General features: G+C 32.8%; 1 protein-coding gene across 18 annotated transcripts in view; it reads right to left on the bottom strand.

Moving 5' to 3' along the window:
• LOC127564017 (ankyrin repeat domain-containing protein 26-like) overlaps positions 1–27,157 on the bottom strand; it is a 114,974-nt gene that overhangs the window by 37,492 nt on the left and 50,325 nt on the right. For 4 of the 18 annotated variants that reach the window (XM_052000233.1, XM_052000246.1, XM_052000241.1 and 1 more), the window contains exon 13: positions 25,640–26,249. The exons of 9 other annotated variants lie outside the window; for them this stretch is intronic. In XM_052000233.1, the coding sequence (XP_051856193.1) occupies positions 25,640–26,249 (610 nt within the window). Of the gene's footprint in view, positions 1–14,524; positions 15,832–16,744; positions 17,041–18,540; positions 18,638–20,255; positions 20,327–23,018; positions 23,163–25,639; positions 26,250–27,157 lie in introns of those variants that run through there. 5 more of the 18 variants (XM_052000245.1, XM_052000250.1, XM_052000247.1 and 2 more) reach the window with 4 other exon arrangements.

The raw sequence follows: 27,157 nt of genomic DNA on the forward strand, positions 1-27,157 counted from the left end.
TCATTTTTTCAGCTCTTCGTGACTCAAACTGTTTGTCATTAAGAGTCTAAAGGTACAAGAATTTGAGAATAATACTATCACGATTGTTAAAATAAATTGAATCATCAACAAATGTTAAACTATGTTCATCATGTTTCACTGTATTTTAAGCTTTAGAAAAGATTAACCAATGAAGCCAGCATAATCATATTTTTTTGAGTAATTCATGTTGTATTTCCTATATTGTAAGCACCAAGAGGTCAGGTACGATCTTTCTCATCTCTTTTCTTTTTCCTAGAGTTTACAATAAGACTCTCCACATTGTATGTGACTAATGGTTTTCAAACAAGTTATCAGAACATTAGATGGACAACTTGTGGAAGAAAACATGAGGAAACAACTGATAAAATGACAAAGTCATGATACTTTCCTGTATCATGTTAATTCTTTTTGCACTGAAAAATTTAAAAATATTCTTACTCTGAACAAAATTTGAGGTAGAAAAATCAGAATCCTCTGTGCTTATGTCCAGAGTGAGGTCATCAAAAGTATCTGTACCCCTTTCCACTTCATCCTATAAGGTACATAAAAGTACTGTCAAATAATAAACTTAACATAAAATTATTGTAAAATAAACATTAAAGCAGTAACAACGAATAACATTTAGGTAGCACTTTTTTTCACGACAGTTATCTCAAACATTATCTCATAGCATGCTCACAGCAATTCTATGAGAAAAATTCTATTCATAATTATTTTACAGATGGGAAGATAGGATAGAGGAGAAATTAAATAACTATGATTCTGCATAAATCACCTAAGAAGAGATTCCAACTTAGGTTTTCCTCACTATTCACTAGGCCACATACCAACCCACCTAGCAGCTGATTTAGTACAGAAGTATTCCTGCTGATGAGACTATGCACAAATCTTCTGAAGTAATGAAATCTAAAAACTTAAATGTGATTAAACACAAAATAAATTTCCTGTACAGAAAGCATTCCTGCTGATGAGACTATGCACAAATCTTCTGAAGTAATGAAATCTAAAAACTTAAATGTGATTAAACACAAAATAAATTTCAGAGACAGAAATCCTATGAAACAATGATTGGCTCTTACTGGGTATTTAAAAAAGAACAAGCTATGTCCTTCCAATGAAGAGGGAGAAAAAGGAGTTTGAAATATGTAAAATATGGTGAATATAAAATATAAAATACAGGTGAAGAAACTGGGTTCTCTCTCACTTCTCAGGGGTTTTGTCAGCTTTTGTCAACCCATCCATGTTCCTCATGCTTTTCCTTAGGTCAACTGTCAAGTGGTTCCAGAAATCTAGAAGTACAATCTCTTTTAGTAAAGACTACTGAAATGAAAGAAAGCATTAGCAGCATGCTGTATAATATATTTATTGGGGTTTATATAGCAATTTACAAAGAACTCTCCTTACAAAAATCCTGCTAATGTCCAAGTATTATCACCCTCATTTTACAAATGTGTAAAATATGTCCAAGATTCCACTGCTAATATTGACCTTGTGGACTCAATGTGCAAAGTGCAAAGTGGACTGAATCTGGATTTCCTAACCTGGTTCTTCCTCTTTTCACCCATTTTTACTGTGGGTAAATTGCTTATCTTCTCAGCTTAAAAATAACTGCCTACAGTGCCTTTCAGTTCTCAATCCATGCTACAGCAGTAGGAGACTGGAAACTTGAGCCTTAATCTTCTAACTCCAAGAATGGGATTATTACTAATGCTTAGGTGTGTGTGGTGAAAACTAATTTTCATAGACCAGTATCAATTCTGCTGGGTCCTGTCACTACAATGAAAGTAGCAAATAGTATGGTATGCATAGAAAAGGGGAGTCTCAGCCCTCCAACTTTACCAATAATAGCTAGTTTTCCTGGCATTCCTGCAGTGCAAATGTTTCATGCAACCAGAATACTCAGAAAGAACACTCATCTGGCAGAACAAAGAAAATCAGGAGAATAGTCTTCTACAGTGAGAAAAAGCACACCTTGCTAATACTTTTCTAGGAGTTAGGCCAGAAGCAGTTTAACTTAATTCATCAGGATCTGTCTCACTTAAAGTGCTGTCATCACAACTATGGAGTAGGATAACATATCGTTCTAGAATCCTTGCAAATCCATTTCTCATTCTCAGGCTTTTGACATTTCTCCTATGCATGGCAAAGTCATTGCAGAAAAAAAAATCTACAGAGGGATGCTTAAATTACTTTTTTATTGATAACTTTTTAGAAAAGAGTGTGGGGAATGTATTTTTTTTCTTGTTTAAGAGAAAGTTGCATAATGTACAACATTATAGTATTTCTCTTTATATTTTATTTCTGATTATAGCATTCTCTTAAAGATTTTTCATTTTTGACTTACTAACCTCAAAATCTCTGTCATAATATTTCAATGTAAGAGAAAAGCTTTCAAGTCTTTATTTAAACTGATGAGTTCCATACCTGCTCTCACATTGTACTTTTTGATGCTTTTGATGAGATTCAGTTTCCAGTAGTGTACAGTTCTCTGTGTTTTCAAAAGCCATAACTTTCTTTGTGAATTTTATCATTCGTGACTTTTTAAATTTCACTGATAACTCACTTGCAAGAACTCTGTTCTGATCTTCCCAAAGGCAAGAAGCACCTGTAGAGAGAAACACAGTTAAACAACTAGAACTCAGATTTTCTGGCACTGATAAAATAGTGTCCACATATGAATTCTAAGATATACAAGAATACTATTTTTCAAGACATTTAAATTAAATTTAAAATAATATATTTCTCTTTGGGTATTGTAGACAGTTAAAGAGAATCTCTTAAGTTACACATTAATATTTTTGTAAAGTTTTTTGATACCTCAAAATCACTCACAATCTAAGAAAAATATATGTGAAAAGTAAATATGCTGATGAGTACTGTGGGACAAATAAGATTAATAAATTTTTTATCTATACATTATAAATATGCTAAATTACTTTAAAAGTAACATAAATGTGTTTTACCCTAAATAGTTTCATGTTAACACTTTTTTTATTCTTTAGATACTTATAATGTAAAACAGTACACAGCATTCATACAATAGCTTTCTTGCTCATTTATTTGTTGCTCAGACTTTTGATACCTTTAAGCAATGAAAAAAAAAAAAAACACTTGTGTTTCAAGGAAAATAAGTGCCAAAAAACACAGGCACTTTATTCTTCAGAGATACACACAATTAAATAGAAAACTAACCCAGAATAAGAAAAGTGATTTATATAAAGCTACAGATTTAACAGACTTGGTTATCTGGTTTTCTTTGACAACTTTCAATTCTTCATATATTACCAGTGTTTAACAGAATTGAAGAAGGAAGGATGTGGGTACTGATTATAATGGATGGTGAAGTTGACAGTAAGGGAAATCTGATATCCAAGATTCAAAGCAAAAAAAGATACAGGCACATAAAAAGATACAGGCACAAAGAAGATAGAGAACTTGTTGAAATTTACATTTATAAGGTAGATAAGACAGAATTTGTAACTAGTTATTTGTGACATCATGTCCAGTATACCATGTGTACTGTGATATCATGTACAGTATAGGCCATGCTGACTGAAGAATTATCAAAACTAGGCAGAAAATTTGCAAGGTTCTTATTTTTAGTCATTTAGAGAAATATTTTGGCTATACTTTTCATGAAAGAGATTACTTTATTCATTTAGTTAATGCTTATTTCTTTTTTTTAATTTAATTTTATTTAATAATAACTTTGTATTGACAGAATCCATGCCAGGGTAATTTTTTACAACATTATCCCTTGCACTCACTTATGTTTCGTTTTTTCCCCTCCCTCCCTCCACCCCCCCCCAAGATGGCAAGCAGTCCTATATATATTAAATATGTTGCAGTATATCCTAGATATAATACATATTTGCAGAACCAAACAGTTCTCCTGTTGCACAGGGAGAATTGGATTCAGAAGGTAAAAGTAACTCGGGAAGAAAATCAAAAATGCAAATAGTTCACATTCATTTCCCAGTGTTCCTTCTTTGGGTGTAGCTGTTTCTGTCCATCATTTATCCATTGAAACTCAGGTCTCTTTGTCATAGAAATCCACTTCCATCAGAATACATCCTCATACAATATCGTTGTCGAAGTGTATAATGGTCTCCTGGTTCTGCTCATCTCACTTAGCATCAGTCCATGTAGGTCTCTCCAAGCCTCTCTGTATTCATCCTGTTGGTCATTTCTTACAGAACAATAATATTCCATAACATTCATACACCACAATTTACCCAGCCATTCTCCAATTGATGGGCATCCATTCATTTTCCAGTTTCTAGCCACTACAAACAGGGCTGCTACCAACATTTTGGCACATACAGGTCCCTTTCCCTTTTTTAGTATCTCTTTGGGGTATAAGCCCAATACAAACACTGCTGGATCAAAGGGTATGCACAGTTTGATAACTTTTTGGGCATAATTCCAGATTGCTCTCCAGAATGGTTGGATTCGTTCACAACTCCACCAACAATGCATCAGTGTCCCCGTTTTCCCGCATCCCCTCCAACATTCATCATTATTTTTTCCTATCATCTTAGCCAATCTGACAGGTATCATCTGCAAAGAGTGATAGTTTGGTTTCCTCATTGTCTACTCTAATTCCTTTAATCTCTTTCTCGACTCTTATTGCAGAGGCTAGTGTTTCTAATACAATATTGAATAATAATGGTGATAGTGGGCAACTAACTTCACTCCAGATCTTACTGGGAAAGGTTCCAGTTTTTCCCCATTGCATATGATGCTTACTGAAGGTTTTAAATATATGCTCCTGACTATTTTAAGGAAAAGTCCTTTTATTCCTATGCTCTCAAATATCTCAGAGTTGTCTTAATTTGCATTTCTCTGATCAATAGTGATTTGGAACACTCTTTCATGTGAGTGGTAATAGTTTCAATTTCATCATCTGAAAATTGTCTGTTCATATCCTTTGACCATTTATCAATTGGAGAATGGCTTGATTTTTTATAAATTTGAGTCAGTTCTCTATATATTTTGGAAATGAGGATTTTATCAGAACCTTTCATTGTAAAGATGTTTTCCCAATTTGTTGCTTCCCTACTAATCTTGTTTGCATTCGTTCTGTTTGTACAAAGGCTCTTTAATTTGATATAATCAAAATTTTCTATTTTGTGATCAGTAATGGTCTCTAGTTCATCTTTGGTCACAAATTTCTTTCTCCTCCACAACTCTGAGAGATAAACTATCCTATGTTCCTCTAATTTATTTATAATCTCGTTCTTTATGCCTAGGTCATGGACCCATTTTGATCTTATCTTGGTATATGGTGTTAAGTGTGGGTCCTTGCCTAATTTCTGCCATACTAATTTCCAATTATCCCAGCAGTTTTTATCAAATAATGAAATCTTATCCCAAAAGTTAGAATCTTTGGGTTTGTCAAACACTAGATTGCTATAGTTGACTATTCTGTCTTGTGAACCTAACCTTTTCCACTGATCCACTAATCTATTTCTTAGCCAATACCAAATGGTTTTGGTGACTGCTGCTTTATAATATAATTTTAGATCAGGTACAGCTAGGCCACCTTCATTTGATTTTTTTTTTCATTAATTCCCTTGAGATTCTCGACTTTTTATTGTTCCATATGAATTTTGTTGTTATTTTTTCTAAATCATTAAAATATTTTCTTGGAAGTCTGATTGGTATAGCACTAAATAAATAGATTAGTTTAGGGAGTATTGTCATCTTTATTATATTCGCTCGGCCTATCCAAGAGCACTTAATATTTTTCCAATTATTTAAGTCTGACTTTATTTGTGTGGAAACTTTTTTGTAATTTTGCTCAAATAATTCCTGACTTTCCTTTGGTAGGTAGATTGCCAAATATTTTATGCTATCAACAGTTATTTTGAATGGAATTTCTCTTTGTATCTCTTGCTCTTGGATTTTGTTGATGGTGTATAAAAATGCTGAGGATTTATGGGGATTTATTTTGTAGCCAGCTACTTTGCTAAAATTATGAATTATTTCTAATAGCTTTTTAGTAGAATCTCTGGGGTTCTCTAGGTATGCCATCATATCATCTGCAAAGAGTGATAGTTTGGTTTCCTCATTGCCTACTCTAATTCCTTTAATCTCTTTCTCGACTCTTATTGCAGAGGCTAGTGTTTCTAATACAATATTGAATAATAATGGTGATAGTGGGCAACCTTGCTTCACTCCAGATCTTACTGGGAAAGGTTCCAGTTTTTCCCCATTGCATATGATGCTTACTGAAGGTTTTAAATATATGCTCCTGACTATTTTAAGGAAAAGTCCTTTTATTCCTATGCTCTCAAATGTTTTTATTAGGAATGGCTGTTGGATTTTTATCAAATGCTTTTTCTGCATCTATTGAGATGATCAAAAGATTTTTGTTTGGTTGGTTATTGATATAGTCAATTATGTTAATAGTTTTCCTAATATTGAACCAGCCCTGCATTCCTGGTATAAATCCTACTTGGTAATAGTGTATTATCCTGGGGATGATTTTCTGTAATCTTTTTGCTAATATTTTATATAAGATTTTAGCATCAATATTCATTAGGGAGATTGGTCTATAATTTTCTTTCTCTGTTTTCAGCCTACCTGGTTTAGGTATCAGTACCATGTCTGTGTCATAAAAGGAGTTTGGTAGTACTCCTTCAATCCCTACTTTTTCAAATAGTTTATTTAGCATTGGAGTTAATTGATCTTTAAATGTTTGATAGAATTCAGATGTAAATCCATCTGGTCCTGGGGATTTTTTCTTAGGGAGTTGATTGATAGTTTGTTCTAATTCTTCTTCTGAGATGGGAGTGTTTAGGATATTTACTTCTTCCTCTGTTAGTTTAGGCAAGCTATATTTTTGGAGGTATTCTTCTATTTCATTTAAGTTGTCAAATTTATTGGCGTAAAGTTGGGCAAAGTAACTCCTAATTGTTGCTTTAATTTCCTCTTCGTTAGTGGTGAGTTCTCCCTTTTCATTTTTAAGACTAACAATTTGATTTTCCTCTTTCCTTTTTTTAATCAGATTTACTAAGGGTTTGTCTATTTTGTTGGTTTTTTCATAGAACCAACTCTTAGTTTTATTAATTAATTCAATAGTTTTTTTACTTTCAATTTTATTGATCTTTCCTTTTATTTTTAGAATTTCAAGTTTAGCGTTTGACTGGGGGTTTTTAATTTGTTCCTTTTCTAGCATTTTTAGTTGCAAGCCCAAATGCTTATTTCTTTAATGCTTTTCTATTAACCACCATATAAAATTCATATAATTCAATACATGTAATTCACATTTCATAATATAGCACATATAGTCTTTTTTTAATATTTTATTTCATTTTATTTAATAAGAACTTTATATTGACAGAATCCTTGCCAGAGTAATTTTTTTACAACATTATCCCTTGCACTAGTTTCTGTTCCAATTTTTCCCCTCCCTCCCTCCACCCCCTTCCCTAGATGGCAAGCAGTCTTATATATGTTAGATATGTTGCAGTATATCATAGATACAATATATGTTCGCAGAACTAAACAGTTCTCTTGTTGCACAGGGAGAATTGGATTCAGAAGGTATAAATAACCCGGGAAGAAAAACAAAAATGCAGATAGTTCGCATTCGTTTCCCAGTGTTCTTTCTTTGGGTGTAGCTGCTTCTGTCCATCATTTATCAATTGAAACTCAGTTAGGTCTCTTTGTCAAAGAAATCCACTTCCTTCAGAATACATCCTCATACAATATCATTGTCGAAGTGTATAATGATCTCCTGGTTCTGCTCATTTCACTTAGCATCAGTTCATGTAAGTCTCGCCAGTCCTCTCTGTATTCATCCTGCTGGTCGTTTCTTAAAGAACAATAATATTCCATAACATTCATATACCACAATTTACCCAGCCATTCTCCAATTGATGGGCATCCATTAAATTTCCAGTTTCTAGCCACTACAAACAGGGCTGCCACAAACATTTTGGTACATACAGGTCCCTTTCCCTTCTTTAGTATCACTTTGGGGTATAAGCCCAATAGAAACACTGCTGGATCAAAGGATATGCACAGTTTGATAACTTTTTGGGCATAATTCCAGATTGCTCTCCATAATGGTTGGATTCGTTCACAACTCCACCAACAATGCATCAGTGTCCCAGTTTTCCCACATCCCCTCCAACATTCATCATTATTTTTTCCTGTCATCTTAGCCAATCTGACAGGTGTGTAGTGGTATCTCAGAGTTGTCTTAATTTGCATTTCTCTGATCAATAATGATTTGGAAAACTCTTTCATATGAGTGGTAATAGTTTCAATTTCATCATCTGAAAATTGTCTGTTCATATCCTTTGACCATTTATCAATTGAAGAATGGCTTGATTTCTTATAAATTTGAGTCAGTTCTCTATATATTTTGGAAATGAGGCCTTTATCAGAACCTTTAACTGTGAAGATGTTTTCCCAGTTTGTTGCTTCCCTTCTAATCTTGTTTGCATTAGTTTTGTTTGTACAAAGGCTTTTTAATTTGATATAATCAAAATTTTCTATTTTGTGATCAGTAATGGTCTCTAGTTCATCTTTGGTCACAAATTTCTTTCTCCTCCACAAGTCTGAGAGATAAACTATCCTATGTTCCTCTAATTTATTTATAATCTCATTCTTTATGCCTAGGTCATGGACCCATTTTGATCTTATCTTGGTATATGGTGTTAAGTGTGGGTCCATGCCAAATTTCTGCCATACTAATTTCCAATTATCCCAGCAGTTTTTATCAAATAATGAATTCTTATCCCAGAAGTTAGGATCTTTGGGTTTGTCAAACATTAGATTGTTATAGTTGACTATTCTGTCTTGTGAACCTAACCTTTTCCACTGATCCACTAATCTATTTCTTAGCCAATACCAAATGGTTTTGGTGACTGCTGCTTTATAATATAATTTTAGATCAGGTACAGCTAGGCCACCTTCATTTGATTTTTTTTTCATTAATTCCCTTGAGATTCTCGACTTTTTATTGTTCCATATGAATTTTGTTGTTATTTTTTCTAGATCATTAAAATATTTTCTTGGAAGTCTGATTGGTATAGCACTAAATACATAGATTAGTTTAGGGAGTATTGTCATCTTTATTATATTCGCTCGGCCTATCCAAGAGCACTTAATATTTTTCCAATTTTTTAAGTCTGACTTTATTTGTGTGGAGACTTTTTTGTAATTTTGCTCATATAATTCCTGACTTTCCTTTGGTAGATAGATTCCCAAATATTTTATGCTATCAACAGTTATTCTGAATGGAATTTCTCTTTGTATCTCTTGCTGTTGGGTTTTGTTGGTGATGTATAAACATGCTGAGGATTTGTGGGGATTTATTTTGTATCCAGCTACTTTGCTAAAATTATGAATTATTTCTAATAGCTTTTTAGTAGAATCTCTGGGATTCTCTAGGTATACCATCATAAGCACATATAGTCTTAAAAATAACCTCTCCAATTAGTATGGCAGAAACTAGACATTGACCCACACTTAACACCGTATACGAAGATAAGGTCAAAATGGGTTCATGACCTAGGCATAAAGAACGAGATTATAAATTAGAGGAACACAGGATAGTTTATTTCTCAGACCTGTGGAAGAGGAAGGAATTTATGGCCAAAGAACTAGAGATCATTATTGGTCACAAAATAGAAAAATTTGATTATATCAAATTAAAAAGTTTTTGTACAAACAAAACTAATGCAGACAAGATTAGAAAGGAATCAATAAACTGGGAAAACATTTTTACACTCAAAGGTTCTGATAAAGGCCTCATTTCCAAAATATATAGAGAATTGACTTTAATTTATAAGAAATCAAGCCATTCTTCAGTTGATAAATGGTCAAAGGATATGAACAGACAATTCTCAGATAAAGAAACTGAAACTATTTCTAACCATATGAAAAGATGTTCCAAATCATTGTTGATCAGAGAAATGCAAATTAAGATAATTCTGAGATACGACTACACACTTGTCAGATTGGCTAAGATGACAGGGAAAGATAATGACCAATGTTGGAGGCGATGTGAGGAAACTGGGACACTGATGCCTTGTTGGTAGAGTTGTGAACGAATCCAGCCATTCTGGAAAGCAATTTGAAGCTATGCTCAAAAAGTTATCAAACTTTTGCTTCATACCTTTTGATCCAGCAGTGTTTCTACTGGGCTTATATCCCAAAGAGATATTAAATAAGGGAAAGCATTAAAATATGGACAAATAAAGTGTTTCCAAGCACTTAGGATTCGTTTGGGGCAGGGAAGTTCTTACTAAATTCCTCTAAAGAAAAAACAGAATATATGTAGATATGGCTATAGATATAAAACTTTGAGCAAATTGGATGCTGAGTTTCATTTTTTATGGTTACCAGAGGCTTCTCCTGCTCTATACTGTGTACAACAAATTGGCCTTTTTACCAGTCGTTTGGCTTGGTTTCTCATAGACATATTCTTAGTCCTGTTCCCCTCTCTCCAGGCAGATCAGCGGTCATAATTCTGGGGATGTTTAGACAAGGTTCTTGCCTTGATATTGCAAATATCTGTGTTATCTGTTAAAAGCAAAAATTGCAAATACTGAATGGACCTCAAGATAAATATTCTGGTTTTTATTTGCCTATAGCTTTTAAATGGATAGAGTTGTCGCTACAAAATTAAAACGAGAATTGGGCAACTCTGCCAAAATAGCTAACAGTTGTAACCTTCTCACAAAATTAAGTACAAGATTATTTTTTTTAAAGCAACAGCAACTCACAATAGGCCATCTTCTAGGCATAGAAGCCTATATTATTCCAATGTAGAAGGGATCTCTTCATGTGAAAGGATGATAAAGCCAAAAAAACTGGGGAATTGTTAAGGACCATGCCTACATAAAGGGGCAGGTCAGTTCTCCAAGGTCCTCCACAGCTGTGAATCCTTAATACTTGAAGTTGCAAAGCAGCTTTTCTTTACTAAGGCAGATGTTCCTTGTGAATTGGGAATGAAATAAATTGGAGGCAAGAGGGAAGGGTAGGTCAGACAATGCAACTGCCTCTCAGTGGGGAGGTCAGAGAACAGTAACTGCTTCTGTCTCCTTGTATCTCAAGGAGGTTCACATTGCTAAACCTCCAGAAGTTTGGGTTTCAACAATCTGATTCTCCAACACTATGGACCTTACACCACCTCAATAATTATCAAGTATTCCTGAAAATGTTGCTACTTACATAATATTAATCATAATAATGAAAGCACAACAAACTTTTGCTGACATAATTGCAGACTGTGTTAATTGTAGATTAACTGCCTAGGCAGCAGTAAGAGATATGTAAAAGTAGAACCAGGTGTTCAATGGTTTTTTGTTTGTTTTTTAATATCAATTCTGATTTGGAGATTTTCAATTTTGGTTTTAAGTGTGTCCCTAAAATTTTTTTTGCTGACTTAATTGGCTTTTAATGGGACAAGAAACCCATGAATATTTGGTTCATTACACACAAAAAATTTTAAGGATGGCAGCAAACCATAGTCTACATGAGTTGAGTTGTGAAGTCAGTTTTTTAGTTATCCTTCTGGACTCTTTACGCTTTGCCCCAACTCTTGTGTTTGTGTTTCCTGCATCTAGCACAGTGGCCTCAAACATCATAGGTGACTAAGAAAAGCTTGTCAACTGACTTGTTTGAATACTGTGATTTTCAGTGAATACCTTTATTCTGTTTGAGAATTCAACTCTAGAAGGGAACAAAAAAATCTTAAAGACTATCAACTGATGCCAACAGTAAAATGAACAGAACCAGTTTATTTCTGGAGCAGTTTATACAATAGCAAAACATTTTTTATTTCATTTTCATTTTATTGTTTTTGTTAACAAGCTTTCATTTTCTCTTCCTTCCAGCATTTCCCCCTATTTGAAGGAAAAACAAAATCAATGAATCAAATCTATGTAAACCAACTAAACAAATCCTCATATTATCTATGGCCAAAAATATATTTTGTTGTAAAAATGATTTGCAATAAAGTCGAGGTTCATGAGCTTTATATAGATTTTTTAAAGCAAAGGATATACAATTAGCAAAACCGATAAGGAGGTCAATCTGTCATTGTAAAGATGCATTTGTCATTCAAAGCAGCTTTTTATGCAACTGATTACATAAGATGCAATGAAGCAAACTAAACTAAGATGCCATTTCTTTCAAGCAAAATTGCATGGTGAGTAGAGTTTGCTAAGTCATGATAACTTAGATGCTGGGGTCCTCAAACATCTGTAGCAATGGGGAAAACGAGTTCAATATTATCCTTAGTAAAGTCCCATGGCAAACAGAGATAGCCAATGCTATTTCATCTTCCACTTGTTTTACTTATCTCCCTCATGAGAATGAACCAGATTGTTGTAATGGGCTGACACCCTAAAAATCAAGGAACTAAAACTCTTTTATCAACTCTGCTATAGAGTGAAGCCCCTATGCTGTTTCCATAGATATCAATCCACTTATTAAAACTCTTCCATCTGTAATCTAAAGTTCATATTTTTCTAATCTTTACCTATCTTTAATTATCTTGTCAAGATTGTTACTTGTACATAGGAATCATGGCTGGTTGTTGAATTCTTCACATTAAGTGCATTAAAGTTATTTTGTCCTTATATTTTCTGTCTTTCATTCTACATAAGTTCATACCAATCTTCCCACGTTCCTCTGAGAGCATCTTCCATTACTTGTGGCAGAGAAATATTCTGCTATATTTACATACCATTGTCAGCTATTATCCAAATTTCAAGATTCATTTCATTGCCCCAGCCTTCCAAAAATTGTTTCTAAATGTTTTATATGTATGGATCCCTTTTCTTTGATCTCTTCACATATAGGCTTCTAAGAATTATTACGTCAAAGGTTTACATGATTCAAGAAAATGGAATATATTTCCCAAAGTGCCATCCAGAATGGCGACGGCAGCTCACAACAACATGAGCAGTGTATTACTGTGTACTTATTAAACAGGGTATGCCTGTTTTTTCAAGCATTTTTCTTTTTGACAATCAACCTCAGAGTTATTTTAATTTGCATTTCTCAAATAACTAAGGATTTGGAACGTGTTTCATATGACTGACAAGTATTTCTCAGAGAAAAGAATCGTTCTTAGAAATTTTAGTTTTTTTAAATACTCAACATTTTCCCCCAGTTTCATTTAAAACACTTTACCTTTGTTTTTAAAATTTACCAGGTAAATCAGTACCAGGTTGTCTCCCTTATCTACTCCAACCCCTATTAAGAATCCATACATGAAGTTATGGAAAACATTTCTACAAAATTCATGTTGTGAAAGAAAATATAGCTCTCCCACACAAGTGATAAAGTACAAAGAGATAAGATGAAGTTTGTTTCCACATATATTCAGAAAAATCACTTCCTTCTCTGGGTAGGGGGAGGATTCTTCAGAGTAGTTCCTTTATTTCTGATAATCGCAAAGTGATTTATAGCTGGTAATCACAGAACATTGCTATTATTTTGTAAACAGTACATTTCTCTTTTCATTTCATGTAGCACTTTCCAGATTTTTTCTCAGAGCATCTTGCTCATCATTTCCCGTAAATTAATGACATCATAATCATAGACCACAATTTGTTCAGTCATTGCCCAATTGATGGCCATTCCCTCAATTTCTAATTTTTTGCTCTGAGAAGCTTCCATCAATTTTTGCATATATAGTTCACTTTTTTTTGATCTCTCTTTTGGTATTCATGTCTAGTAGTGCTATTCTCAGGTCAATGGATATGCATGGATTTATAACCCTTTAAGTATGCTTTTGATCATTTATCAGTTGGGGCAAGGCTTTTTATAAATATGACTATATAAATACAATATGACTCAGTTCCCTCTTTGAGACATGAGGCCTTATCACAAATTGCTTGAAAATTTTTTTTACATTTACAATTGCTAATTGTATTTCCCTTCAGTTTCTCTTTTCCCTCTGTCCATCCTGAAAAGTGCTTTCCATTGATCACTCCAGTTCCCAATATGCTCTCTTATCTTTTTATCATCTTCCCCATTTTCCATATCCATTCTTTTCCTATTTTCCTGAGGGTAAGATAGCATTTCCAAATCCATATTGAGTGTTTTTCCTCTTTGAGCCAATTTTGGTAAACTTCACACATTCCCCTTATCTTCCATGTCTTCCCCTCCACTGTAAAAGCTTTTTCTTGCCTCTTTTTTAGAGCAGATAATTTATACCATTCCACTTCTAGTACATTCCTCTCTTAACCTCTTAATTTCATCATTTTAATATATTATCAAATACATTCTCATAATGTCATAATGAAAATTTTCTTATGACTTATAGGTATCCTCCTTCCAAGTAGAAATACAGATATAAATTAAAGTTTCTTATAAGTTCCTTATAATATCACTTTCCTGGATACTTCTATGTGCTTTGCACACATCTATAGTTGAACTCCGATAATCATGCTACACACACATGTGTGTGTATATATTATATATATATATATATATATATGTAAGGTAACACTACATTGAAAAGAAGAAATTTGCTTTAAATTTTTTAGCTTTATTGCATTTAAAACATCACCAAACATCAAATCATAGAAAATCATTTCATTACCCTCTGGAATTTTCATGCTAATCACAGTAGTTTATAGATCTTGAAAGTTGCTTAAGTCTGTTTTTAGAAATAATTAAAATGCTTCACATATGTGTGTGTATGTATTTATGTATATTTCAATTTTGTTAACATTCCATGCCATTTAGAAAAAAAAATACCTATAAATGCAGTAGCATTTTTCCTCAGTTGGATTCCCATAAAGTCTCAATAGTAAAGTGCTCATTCTTTACACAAGGCAAGCACTGTGTTCAATACTTCACATTTGTGTGTTCTCAGGGAGATAGATTCCTAAATCTTTTCTATTTCAGTGGGATTAAGATGCTCTTAGAAATTTACTTTTTGAAATTCCAAAATCCTTTACTCTTAATTTATGCTTAAAGTACAGACTTTATTTCCCCATCCTTAACTTATTAAATTATTATTATTAACCAATAAGTTAAGGATGGGGAAATAAAATTCCCCAAAGGAGGGTACTGGAGATTACCTATTTTGAATATCAAAGTTAAGGAAGTATTTTGCTAGTTGCCTGAGACCTGCCGCATATATTTCTTACAGCTTAGATTCAATATTTAGGGATTTATTTTGACAAAATCTCCAGTACTTCCTATTCTTAATTTCTGTGCTTAATTTCTAGTTTCCAAAACTGGTCAACAAGGACAGAAAGATTTTTTAAATAAGAAAACTTCCTGAAAATTTAGCTCTGATTTTCAATAACTGACAATCATAATATTGAGTCTTTTCCTTTCCTCATCTATGTAAAACTAAAATGAGTCTTCTTCAATCAGAATAAGGTATGATTGCTCCCACAATGATCATATGCCTGGACTGCTTACTATTGTGATAGGAAATCTCTCTCCCTAAGGCTGGTGGTTCTACTCTTATTATTTTATTAGTTTTATTAGTTTCTTAGTTATTGCTCTTTGAAGGTGTTGGGGCAGAACAATGAAGTGGGGAATCTCTTCCATAAAATCAAGGGATTGATCTTAATCCTGAGTTCCTTGAGACAGTGTGAACCACTGAAAGTTCCCATTCAATCCAATTTTAAGAGATTTCTCTGCTGAGGAATTTATTAATAAATTAATAAATGATCATTTAATTGCTCCTTGTTAAACAACTTTAAAACAAAAAAAATCTATTTTAACCTCATTAATGGGAAGTTTACAATTAACTATGTTGGCTAGCTCATTGATAATGAAGAACTGGTGATTCTACTGCTGAATCTCTCTCTGGACCTGACAAAACAAAAAGAAAGTGGAGAAACACAATCAATAGTTTTTTAAAAATGTTAAATTAAGTTCACATAATATTTATGAAAATTGATTTTGAGTGACCCAAAGCTTATAAAATAAGATTCACAAATTCAAATAATTCTCAGTTGGGGACCATTTGGAAAGAAAATGGATGTAAGGTTAATCAAAGAAAGTTAACTCGGGCTCAGAGAATTGAAGTGCAGATAATGAGAAGAATACAACATCCCAGGGCTGGTGTTGGGGCATTCATCTGTGAAAATACAATCTGGTATTTTCTTCAGATAATTTTCCAAACTGTCTTGCAAAGTTCTCCTTTCCTCTCCCCATTTTGCTCCAAACTCTCTTTTAAGATACCTTTTTTTAGTTCTTCCAAGACAGTGTTGTGAGATGGGAACCAACCCTTTTGAGGATTCATCTGGAGATGATTTGTTTTTTAGGATACTCGGGTTTTGAGATCTATTCTCTTTTTTTTCCATAAAAGCTATCTTATGGGCAGAGTTCCTTTTGCTTTTTTTTGCTCACTTTTTGTAAAGTTTGAGGTCTTCTCTTAGGGCAATGGGGACATTATCCCAAGTTTTCTCTACAAATGACAGCAGCTTTAGGCTGCCCTGGGCCAGTGCTGCTGACTTCATTTCAGTACTGGGTGGGCATGGCCTGGTCCCCTGTTATTCTGGGATTCAGAGGCTCACTATCTACCTTTTGTATTTGCATTGAATGTCTCACAACTAATCTGCTGATCCACTAGCTTGGCAGGACAGAGTAACCAATACTACTGTATTTTGCCTAAGAGTTTCCTGATAGATTCCTTGCCCATTGATGCCACATATCCCTGGTCCCTGTGTTGTGCCTGTGTCAGCCACCACATCCCTCCTCCCCACACTTGATTAAAACAGACCTTTTCATAAGTTATTCCCAAATTTCTTCTGTTCCACATTTGTTATCAGCCAAATACTTGTGGATTATGTCCCACCAAGCCAGTGCAGTGGTTTGATCTGTTGCTGATCTGAGGGGCTCCAGGAAGAGCTCAGATAAAGACCTGTCTCCTCTCCTCCATCTTGACCCCATATCCTGTAGCTCTTGGGATGCTATATACTTTTCATTTGAGATTTTCATTTTGGAGAGTTCAGCATTCAGTCCTTGAAGTTGATACTCCATTTGTTCATTAAAATTATCTTTTTCTGTTTCCTGTGTCTAAACCAAATGAAAAACAAATTAGAGAGTTAACAAAAAATGTCTGACTCTAACCTGAAAATTACATGAAATTTGTTATCATATTCTGTTAGTTTTCTTTTTAATTTCAGTCAGTGATTCAAAGAACTATTCTAAATTCCTAAAAAAAATAAACCCATTATCATGATCATGTGAATTTACATATACATAAAAAGTTAAATTTATTTAGTGTTTTATTTTCCTCCAGCTACATGTAAAATGATTTTTAGCATTCATTTTCACAACTTTGAATTTCAAAAGCCTTTCCTTCCTTCTCTTAGCCCCCATTGAGAAGGTAAACAATTTAATATAGGTAATTTGTGTGTAGTCATGCCAAAAAAATGTTAATAACCATGTTGTAGAAGAAAACATAGACCCCCAAAAAAATCCTTAAGAAAATAAAGTCAAAAAGTATGTTTCAATGTGTGACATCATCAGTTCTTTCTCTAAAGATATATAGAATTTTTTCATCATAAGTCCTTCAGAGTTGTCTTGCATCATTGTATTGCTGAGAGAATACCCAAGTCATTCACAACTGATCTTTGTGCCATATTGCTAGTATTTTGTACACAATCCATTTCATTTTACATTGGTTCATGTCTTTCCATGTTTTTCTGAGGGCATCTTGCTCATCATTTTAAATAGAATAATAGTATTCCATTATTATCAGATACAGTAATTTGTTTAGCCATTCCTCCACTGATGGGCATCTCAATTTTCATTTCTTTGTCCCCCAAAGAGAGCTGAATACAGATATATATATATATGTGTGTCTGTGTGTCTGTGTGTGTGTGTGTGTACATATATGCATTTCCTTTTTTTTTTTATTTTTGGGGGAGATGCAGACCTAATAGTGGTATTACTAGTTCAAAGAGTATACATCATTTTTTCAATCAGTTCATAACTCCACCAACAGCCATTAATGTCTCATTTTTCCCAAATCTCTTTCACCACTGGTCATTGTCCTTTTCCATCTCATTGAATAATCTTTTTTAAAGTTTTGTTTTTTTTTTTTTTTAAACATACGCATGGATAACAATGATCCTTGCATACCTTTTGGTTCAGATTTTCCCCTGAATTTTATTTTCAAATAAATACTTAATTTTTTAAAAAAGCAACCTTATTTATTAATAATTTACACTTCATTTGGTAAGAAATCAAATTATGATAACTAATTTGATGTCAAAACTTCACCAAAGGACTTTAGGAGAGGAAGACTTGAATTTTAACCATTATCAATAATAGAATTTTTTAAATTTACAAAATATGAACATTTTTTGCAATTTTACTATAATTTTTAATGTGATATAATGCCAATATTATTAATTTTATGCAGAAAAATTCATCTCTTCCATAACACAATGATTAATACTTCCAGCATCCCAAATCAATATGAATTGTATTGGAATATCAAATTATACTATGTTTTACCACTTAAAGTGTTTTTAAAATGAGGAAAACTAAATCCCAGAGCTGACTTACTAAATTAGTATAATCGAAAATATTTTTCCAATTTTTCTCTTTTTTGTCCATTTGCTGTTTGACTGAATCTTCAAATGTAACACATTTCATTTTATGCCTACAAAAAGTAAATATATTGTCAGCAATTCAAAGCTTTGAAAACTTTTTTTATACTTAATTTACTTTAATAATTTCTTATTCAGGGTCTCACTTGCAAGGCCTGAAAGATAGCTCTAAAGAGAAAAGTAAAAAATGGCTCCAAAGAGATTTCATTTAATTAGAATGAAAACATTATCCACAGATAAATAAATGAATGCAGTATATTTGGCATAAATACAAAGTAGCTGAAGAAAGAAATTTAAAAAAAAAAGAACACAAAGTTATGTAAGAGGCGGTTCTTTTTTGGGTGAGCTTTTTTATGGGACCTAGGGATTACATAGATATCAAAGGCAAATAGTATTTGGAATATGGGATACGAATATCAAGAAAAATATTACTTCCTTCTAAGAAACTTATATTTGCACATAGCCACTTATCTTCATATACAATCACATATTTAGACAACAGTATCTATTTTAAAGATATCTCATACATACATGATCATGAACTAACATCACACTGATTTGGAGTTGTGATTTCCTTTGTGTAGGAAAATACTGTCTACCTATTCAAAATTTAAATCTCAAGTTTTCTAAAGTCTCCTGCTAGCACAGAGATTCAGACTGTGACTCAGGGTCACAGTCAGTACATGTTAGAATCAAGATTTGAACTCTTCCCCATAAACTCAATTACCTTAATGATTCCTTCTAGAGATGAAAAAGCCAGTCCATTTTCTTCTTTTTTGTAAGAAACCTGTTTTTATATTCTTCAGAAACACTTTCTTAATTTATAATTAATTATATGCTACTCTAGCAATTGGATATGAAAAAATGTAATTCTTGGGGGGAAATCCTGATAAGGCTCAATTAATCAACATGTTTTATGAAGGGACATTTTCTTGGGAGGGGAGGTGGAGTAAGACAATTTTTTAATTGAAATTGGGAACTTTTCATGAGTAAACTCCTTCTAGCAGTGTGTATCTGTGCTTGCTTTTCAATGTATACTTTTAAAGAACTTTGTAGGAAACAAAGTGACTGTCCCAGAATATTCAACGAGTTAACAAATCAGATATACAAACTGAACACAAATTTCCATGATTTGGAGACAGGTTATATATAAGTTGGATTACATTGCTTCTAACCTCGTTCTTGGGGGGGAGGAGGGAGGAGGGAGTGTGGGGGGTAAATAATTTTGTAGCAGTAATTTATATGGCTTATCCTTCGAAATTCTGCTGATGATTTTCATTATGGTCAAAGTGCAGCACTTGAATAAACTTGAAAATCAATATTTTTTGGAACCATCCAATCTACTTCCCTAGAGCTACATTTCTCATGCCTGTAACTTTCAGGACCAAAGTGTATCTATCTCTCTTTATGGGAGGTAATTTTTGCTTGAAGTCCAATACACTTTTGACGCTGACATTCCTAAGGTTGACTACAATTATTTATTCATCTCAAAATAAGTTTTACTTAAGCAGATTATTCCTCTTTCCCATTCAAAAAACAAGTATTTAGAAATAAACAATTGTATGATGTTGTATTATGAATATAATATAATAACATAATATAATCATATAATTTTGATTTGATCTACAACTATTCATAGCACTAACTTATAAAAAAAGCTTTAACTCTTACTTTTGCATATAATCTTCTAATTCATTAATATATTGCTGTGACTGTTTGCTCTGTTCTTGGGATTCCTGCAGCTATAAAAATTCCAAACAAAATGTTCAAAATTTTCAATTTTAAAAATTAAATCACAATCTTATATTTAACTCTGAATTAGTGATGCCTATATATAAATATTAACATTTAAAAAAAATTGTTATCAGTCCATCAAGTAGTAACCCATTGCATAGACAAAACTATGCATTTTTATATTCCAAATGTCACTATATGCAATGCACTTAGATTTTACATATATAGCCAACATTACATATGTAAAAAAATATATGATTTTAGTACTACAGGATACTTCAGCAGTGTAGATCACAGCCATCTATAACTAGAAACTCAGAGTTGTCAAAGACTTAAACAAAGTTTCTTGGTGTGTTCTGCCTAGTAAATTACAGAGAACGAATTGAACTTAATTTTCCTAATTCCAAATCAATATAATACACAAAAGATGTCTTATGTACAATGATCAAGATTATGCTTGTAAAGCTTCATCATGAAACTTTTGGGCTTAAAGAAAAGAAGCCTTTGGAAAAGTACCCTTCCAATGTAGCTTTTTGACAAATTGTATTTGTGCAATTATCAAAAATATTTATCATTAAATTTATGTATTTGGCAATTGCTCTTTCAATAAAGGTGCTAACCCAGAAATTTTGCAATGGGTATTTTTACATGTTGGGAAGAAGACTAGATTAAATACTTGTAAAGGCTGAAACTTTGAATAGGTGCACTTAAATCAGACAACCGAGCACTTAAGGCTAATCGCCTATTCGACAATGACTATTAGCATATGTCTGGAATTGCTCTTCTCACAATTAATGCTGGCTCAATGTTTGGGGTTAAGAGAATTGTAGGTAAGAATTAGAGGGTGGGATGAGAGAGGTGAGAGAACCTCACTTGGCCTCAGGACAAGGAGCGGAGGTTGGTGACTTTGGACTGGAGAATCCAGGAGCCTCCTGGCCATTTGTCTGCCTCCTTCACTTCTCCCTCTAAAGACCAAAGACTTTTACTTATCCTGATTCCGACTGTTCCTGAGGCCTCCAGGGAGCTAGGTCGGCCTTTGCAAAATACTCTCTAATCTCCAACCGTGGTGATCTTTCTCCCTCCCTCTTTTATCTCTCTTTTCTTCCCGATGTCCCTTCTCCCCCTTCACTCTCACTCTTGCTCTCTTAAATAAATGCTTACATTATTTAATAACAATTCATTTGTTGCTATGTTTTTATGGTAACTTGTATTATAAGTGAACTTTCCCTATTTTGCATCAGCTTCCAGTGAGACTGAAAATTCTTCAAGGACAAGAGAGCATCGATTTCCCATGTTCTTGGTACACTACTCAGAACCTGTCATACTATAACTCACAGAATTGACATTCAGTAATTGATAGAGTCCAGGGGTCCTCAAACTTTTTAAATAGGGGGCCACTTCACTGTCCCTCAGACTGTTGGGAGGGCCAGACTAGAGTTAAAACAAAAACTTTGTTTTATGGGATTTTAAATAAAGAAACTTCATAGCCTGGGTGAGGGGGATAAGCATCCTCAGCTGCTGCATCTGGCCCACAGGCCATAGTTTGAGGACCCCTGTAATAGACTAATTGTTGAACAAAGAAGAAACAGAATTTTCACCCAATTCTTACATAGCTTAGTTACTTGCCTAATTAGGGAATGAAGAAAGGAAAGAAATGGTGCCACTTTGCCCTGAATGCCATTTAACTGAGCTAATTCCTGTGAACAAAGATTTGTTGCTTCCTTGCTATTCCTTATAAAGTGCAGTCCACACCTAGTTCCTAGATTACAGCCTGAAGACAAAGGCTTTATTTGAAAGTTAATATTTTGATCAATATGGTCCAAAAGGAATGGGAGGAAAATAAAGAAAATGAGTGATAGGGACAATTAAATGATTTGGGACATAAAACTTATTCCCATTCCAATGCTGTTTTCTGAAAATTAGAAATATTTCTCTTTCATACCAATATAAACTGGTAATAAACCATTTCTTAGTGCCATTATACTGAAATTAAGCAGGTAAAAGAATTATTTTTCAACATTAAGAGGTGTTTGTCAAAATATAAGAGACAATGATTATTTTTATAGATACCTGAAAAATATTGACTGATGTTTCTGGAGCAGAGAAATAAGCATTTATTAGGTACCTACTATGTACTATATATTGTGTTAATTTTAGTTTTACTAATTTTAGTTTAGTTTTACAATTATTGCTCACTTGATTCTCATAACAAATCTAGGAAGTAGATACTATTATTATTCTTACTTTACAGTTGAAGAAACTGAGAAAGATTAAGTGACTTTCCCCACATAGCACAGATACTGTCTAAGGCCTCATTTAAACCAGATCTTTCTAACTCCAGATGAAAAGTTCTATTGCTATTTCCACTAAGCTGCCTCTGTGTGTGTGTGTTTATTTAATGATATAAATAGTGTATAGCATATATAAACTATGCTATACACTATTTATTATTATTATTTTGAAAAAAACATTTCCTTCCTTCTGTGATGATAGGTAAACAAAATTATGAGTGAAAATAATTATCCCAATATATAAATGGTATAAATGGGTACAAATGGTACATGTTATACGTCTTGTCTGTCAGTTTAGATGGCAGGTACAGTTGTCACAAAATATATTATAATATTGGTAAAAAAAAAATGTTAGAGTGAAAACACTTCATTAATCAATGACAAATTATTGAATTTTTTTCATACTTACTTTTCTTTTCTTTTGATCTAATTCCTTCTGTAGTTGTTTTTCCCATTCCAAAACTCTTTGATAAAGTGATATAAGCTCTTGTGAATTCATGCATGGTTCATTTTTGCAATCTGCAAGTTCTTGTTGAAGCTTTCTTATGGTATCCTGATAGAAAAATGTAAACAGAATTTCTACTACTGATTTCATGTGTCAGTATTAGTTTATATGAAATTAATTTACCTTCAAAGTTAACTGCTATAAATATTTTCGTAAAGCATTGTTTTCTGTCTTATTAAAACATTAAAATACCTCCAAAGGCATATAGGAGATAAAGCTTTTTATGTGCAATTCATATGCAAGATGGGAGAAGGATGGAGGGTATAATACATAGCTTCTTATAGCTGACAGATACATTAGAGGATACATTACCTTCTATTTTTCAGAAAAAAATTCCTTTGCATGTGCCTTTAGATGAATAAGGACAACTATTAGAAAAAGATACATTTTCTTTCCGCTCAGTTTCCTTTTTTTTGGCTTAATTGTATCAGGCTTCACAAGCCTAACTGTACATATATATGATCCATTCCCCTTCACTCTCACTCTTGCTCTCTTAAATAAATGCTTACATTACTTAATAATAATTCATTTGTTGCTATGTTTTTATGGTAACTTGTATTATAAGTGAACTTTCCCTATTTTGCATCAGCTTCCAGTGAGACTGAAAATTCTTCAAGGACAAGAGAGCATCGATTTCCCATATTCTTGGTACACTACTCGGAACCTGTCATACTATAACTCACAGAATTGACATTCAGTAATTGATAGAGTCCAGGGGTCCTCAAACTTTTTAAACAGGGGGCCACTTCACTGTCCCTCAGACTGTTGGAGGGCCAGACTAGAGTTAAAACAAAAACTTTGTTTTATGGGCCTTTAAATAAAGAAACTTCATAGCCTGGGTGAGGGAGAGGGTGATAAGCATCCTCAGTTGCTGCATCTGGCCCACAGGCCATAGTTTGAGGACCCCTGTAATAGACTAATTGTTGAACAAAGAAGAAACAGAATTTTCACCCAATTCTTACATAGCTTAGTTACTTGCCTAATTAGGGAATGAAGAAAGGAAAGAAATGGTGCCACTTTGCCCTGAATGCCATTTAACTGAGCTAATTCCTTTAGACAAATAGGGAGTGGAGTGGAGGCACTGCTATCTACAATTCATATCTTCAACTTTCCTTGCCAAGTCTTCAAAGCAGGTTCGTTTTATGAAAGGAGATAAATTCTACTCCTGGTTATAGTCAATGGACAGAAAATGGGGAAAATATTGAAAATATGGTAGCTCTTCCACTTATGGATGTACAGTGTGGTACAAGGTTGCTGCTAAAGGAAAAGAATTTCATTTCATTCTCTAACCTAGCAGGAAGACCACCATATCGACATATATATACATAGATATGTACACATACACACAAAATACAAATCTTCATATATGTGTGTATTGATATTCAGGTTATAAAAAACTGCATTTCACTATAAATTAAAGAAAATTATTGCTTATGTGATATAGTAAAATGAAGTATAAGAGACATTTAAAATTTTCTATCCCATTACATAAATGATCTTTTAAAAATAAAATTCACCTAAACTAGTAAAATTTCAAAAGGAAACGAGCTAAAAGAATCAATATAAAATTGTTTAAAGAAAATTGGTAAAATTAATTGAATTACTCATTCTACTATGAAATGAATTACATGATTTCTAATTTTTTTTTAAATCTCAAATTGTTATATAGTACAATACTTGGTAGTCCTACTAATTGAATATGTTTAAAGCATCATAGATAATGATAATTGCTATTATACAGTAAAAAGCTATCTGTTTTCAATAAATTAAAGTTACTAATCCTGGAAACTGCAATTCTGGATATTATGCAAAAAGTATTAGTAAAAATGGTGAAAAACATTGACATAAATAATAAATATGTAGTATGGAATCAAAAGCATATTTTAAAATGGCTTTATTACCACACAACAAAATTATTTTTTCTTTATTGTCCTAAATTTTAAACAAGTCATTACTAATAATATGATCAACTGTTTAATATTTCTAAAATCAGTTCACAATAGTTTGAATTAAAAACTAGTGAGATTGATAAATATGTTTCAATGGTTATGAAAAGGGTAATGACTATAATGCCCTACAGTACCTCAATTTGGATAACTAATTTGAATTGTTACAGTATTTCTAGCATATTTTCTAAGGATGTGCCTTGTTTCAGCATTTCTAATAATTCTTCTATTGCAGGAATACTAGGCAAATTATTAGAACTACAAATTTATCAGTATTGACTTACAAGTGCTTCATTCCATCTACATTCATTAACCAATACTATGCATTTAAAATTCATGAGCTACCTACACAATAGTTTTTTAATCATAATGAGTCGTATCTAAAAATGGATATTGGGTTGAGCTTTTATCATGGATGTTTCCTCATTCTTTCTCACATATCAGAATTTTTTACCTTGAAAGTTACTAATATCAGAAACTTGCTAAAAATTCAACTTCCTAATTTATCTTGCTCAAAATACCTTAGAAACTGATTTCAAAATGTTAAATGTTGGTGATGATATCATTTATTAGACCTACCTCATCTTCTGCCTGTTCCTTTTTATATATTTGTTCTATTATATGCAAATATTCATCAATTGACTCTTTTTCCTCTTTCTTTTTTTTCTCTTTTTCCACACGATCTTGTTTTTTAACGTTAGCAGTAAGAATCCTGGAACGAGCGCTAAACTTCACCTGGATATCATCAGATACCAGTATTTTGAAGGCCCCTTCGTTTTGGGCATCTTCAAATGGTTGTTGAAGCACATGAATTTCCCTTGGCATTTGGGTTAATTCTTCTTGCATGACCTCTTTTGTGAAAAATGATCTGTTTGATTTTTCCTTTTGTATGTAATTTTTGAATTCAAGTTCTTTTATTTTATCATTGCTCTTTAATTTTCTCTGTGTTTCTTCTAATACTAATGTTGTCATTTTAAGGGATTCACATAGTTGGTATTTCTCATCTTTAGCTTTAGAAAGCTGAATTGACAGGTTGTCAATCTTCTCTATTAGTTGGTCCTTTAAAGGAAGCCACTCATCTTGTGCTTGCTGAAAGTTTAGTTTTAATGCCTGAGATTCCTGAACAAATGTGGCAGAACTTGCACAGGAAGGGAAATGAATTTCTGTCTGTAGTTTTTCTCTGTTTTTTCTATTGCATTTAGAAAAAAAAATATTGTAAATAATTGTGTTATATAGTCTCAAAAGATTATTAAAAATGAATAAAATTTTAAAATAGACAATAGTAAATTTTGCAGTGAACTTTGTGAGGGAAACTGAAATCTTAATTTTTCAGGATGTTTTTATTTAATATTTTTCATATTGTACTGTATTTTAAAATAAGTTGTTATTTTCAAAATATACACAGAGTGTAACATGTAACCCTTACAAAATCTTGTTTCTGAAATTTTTCTCCCTTCCATCCCCTACCCCTTTCCCTAGACAGCAAGTAATCCAACATAAGCTAAATATGTGCAGTTATTCCGTACAAGAAAATATCACAAGATATTTGTGCACAAGAAAAAGTCAGAACAAAAAGGAAAACAGTGAGAAAGTAAAAAAAAAATCAAATAATAAAAAAGGTAATACTATGGTTCTCTCTATCACAAATCTACTAGAATTTATCTGAATCACTTCATATTATTGAAAAAACCAAATCCAACAATTTCTTTTTTATCTTTTAAGATATCCACTAGTTTTATTATCCCACATGAGTCTAAGGGTCTGCTTACAGTCTGCTTTTACCATTATTCTTAGAATTTGAAGATACAGACAGCATGCTAAATGGAGGTGCCTGAACCACTGAGTACTCAACAATCCTGCCTATATTATTCATACTGAAGAAGAAAATTCTCTGAAGTGGTAATCACAATTTGAAATGATTTTCAGGAAAAATTAAGGAGACCAACTTTCATTAGAGAAGTATTAAGTTCTAATTTTTAACTTATTTTCAGCTTGATGCATTGAGAAAAAGCTTTCATAAATTTCAATAATGTGTAACAAAATAAAATATGTACAACTTTTAACAATGTTGGATTAGAATTACATGGAATGATTCAC

This window comes from Antechinus flavipes, chromosome 5, assembly GCF_016432865.1.
Source record: "Antechinus flavipes isolate AdamAnt ecotype Samford, QLD, Australia chromosome 5, AdamAnt_v2, whole genome shotgun sequence".
NCBI lineage: Eukaryota > Metazoa > Chordata > Mammalia > Dasyuromorphia > Dasyuridae > Antechinus > Antechinus flavipes.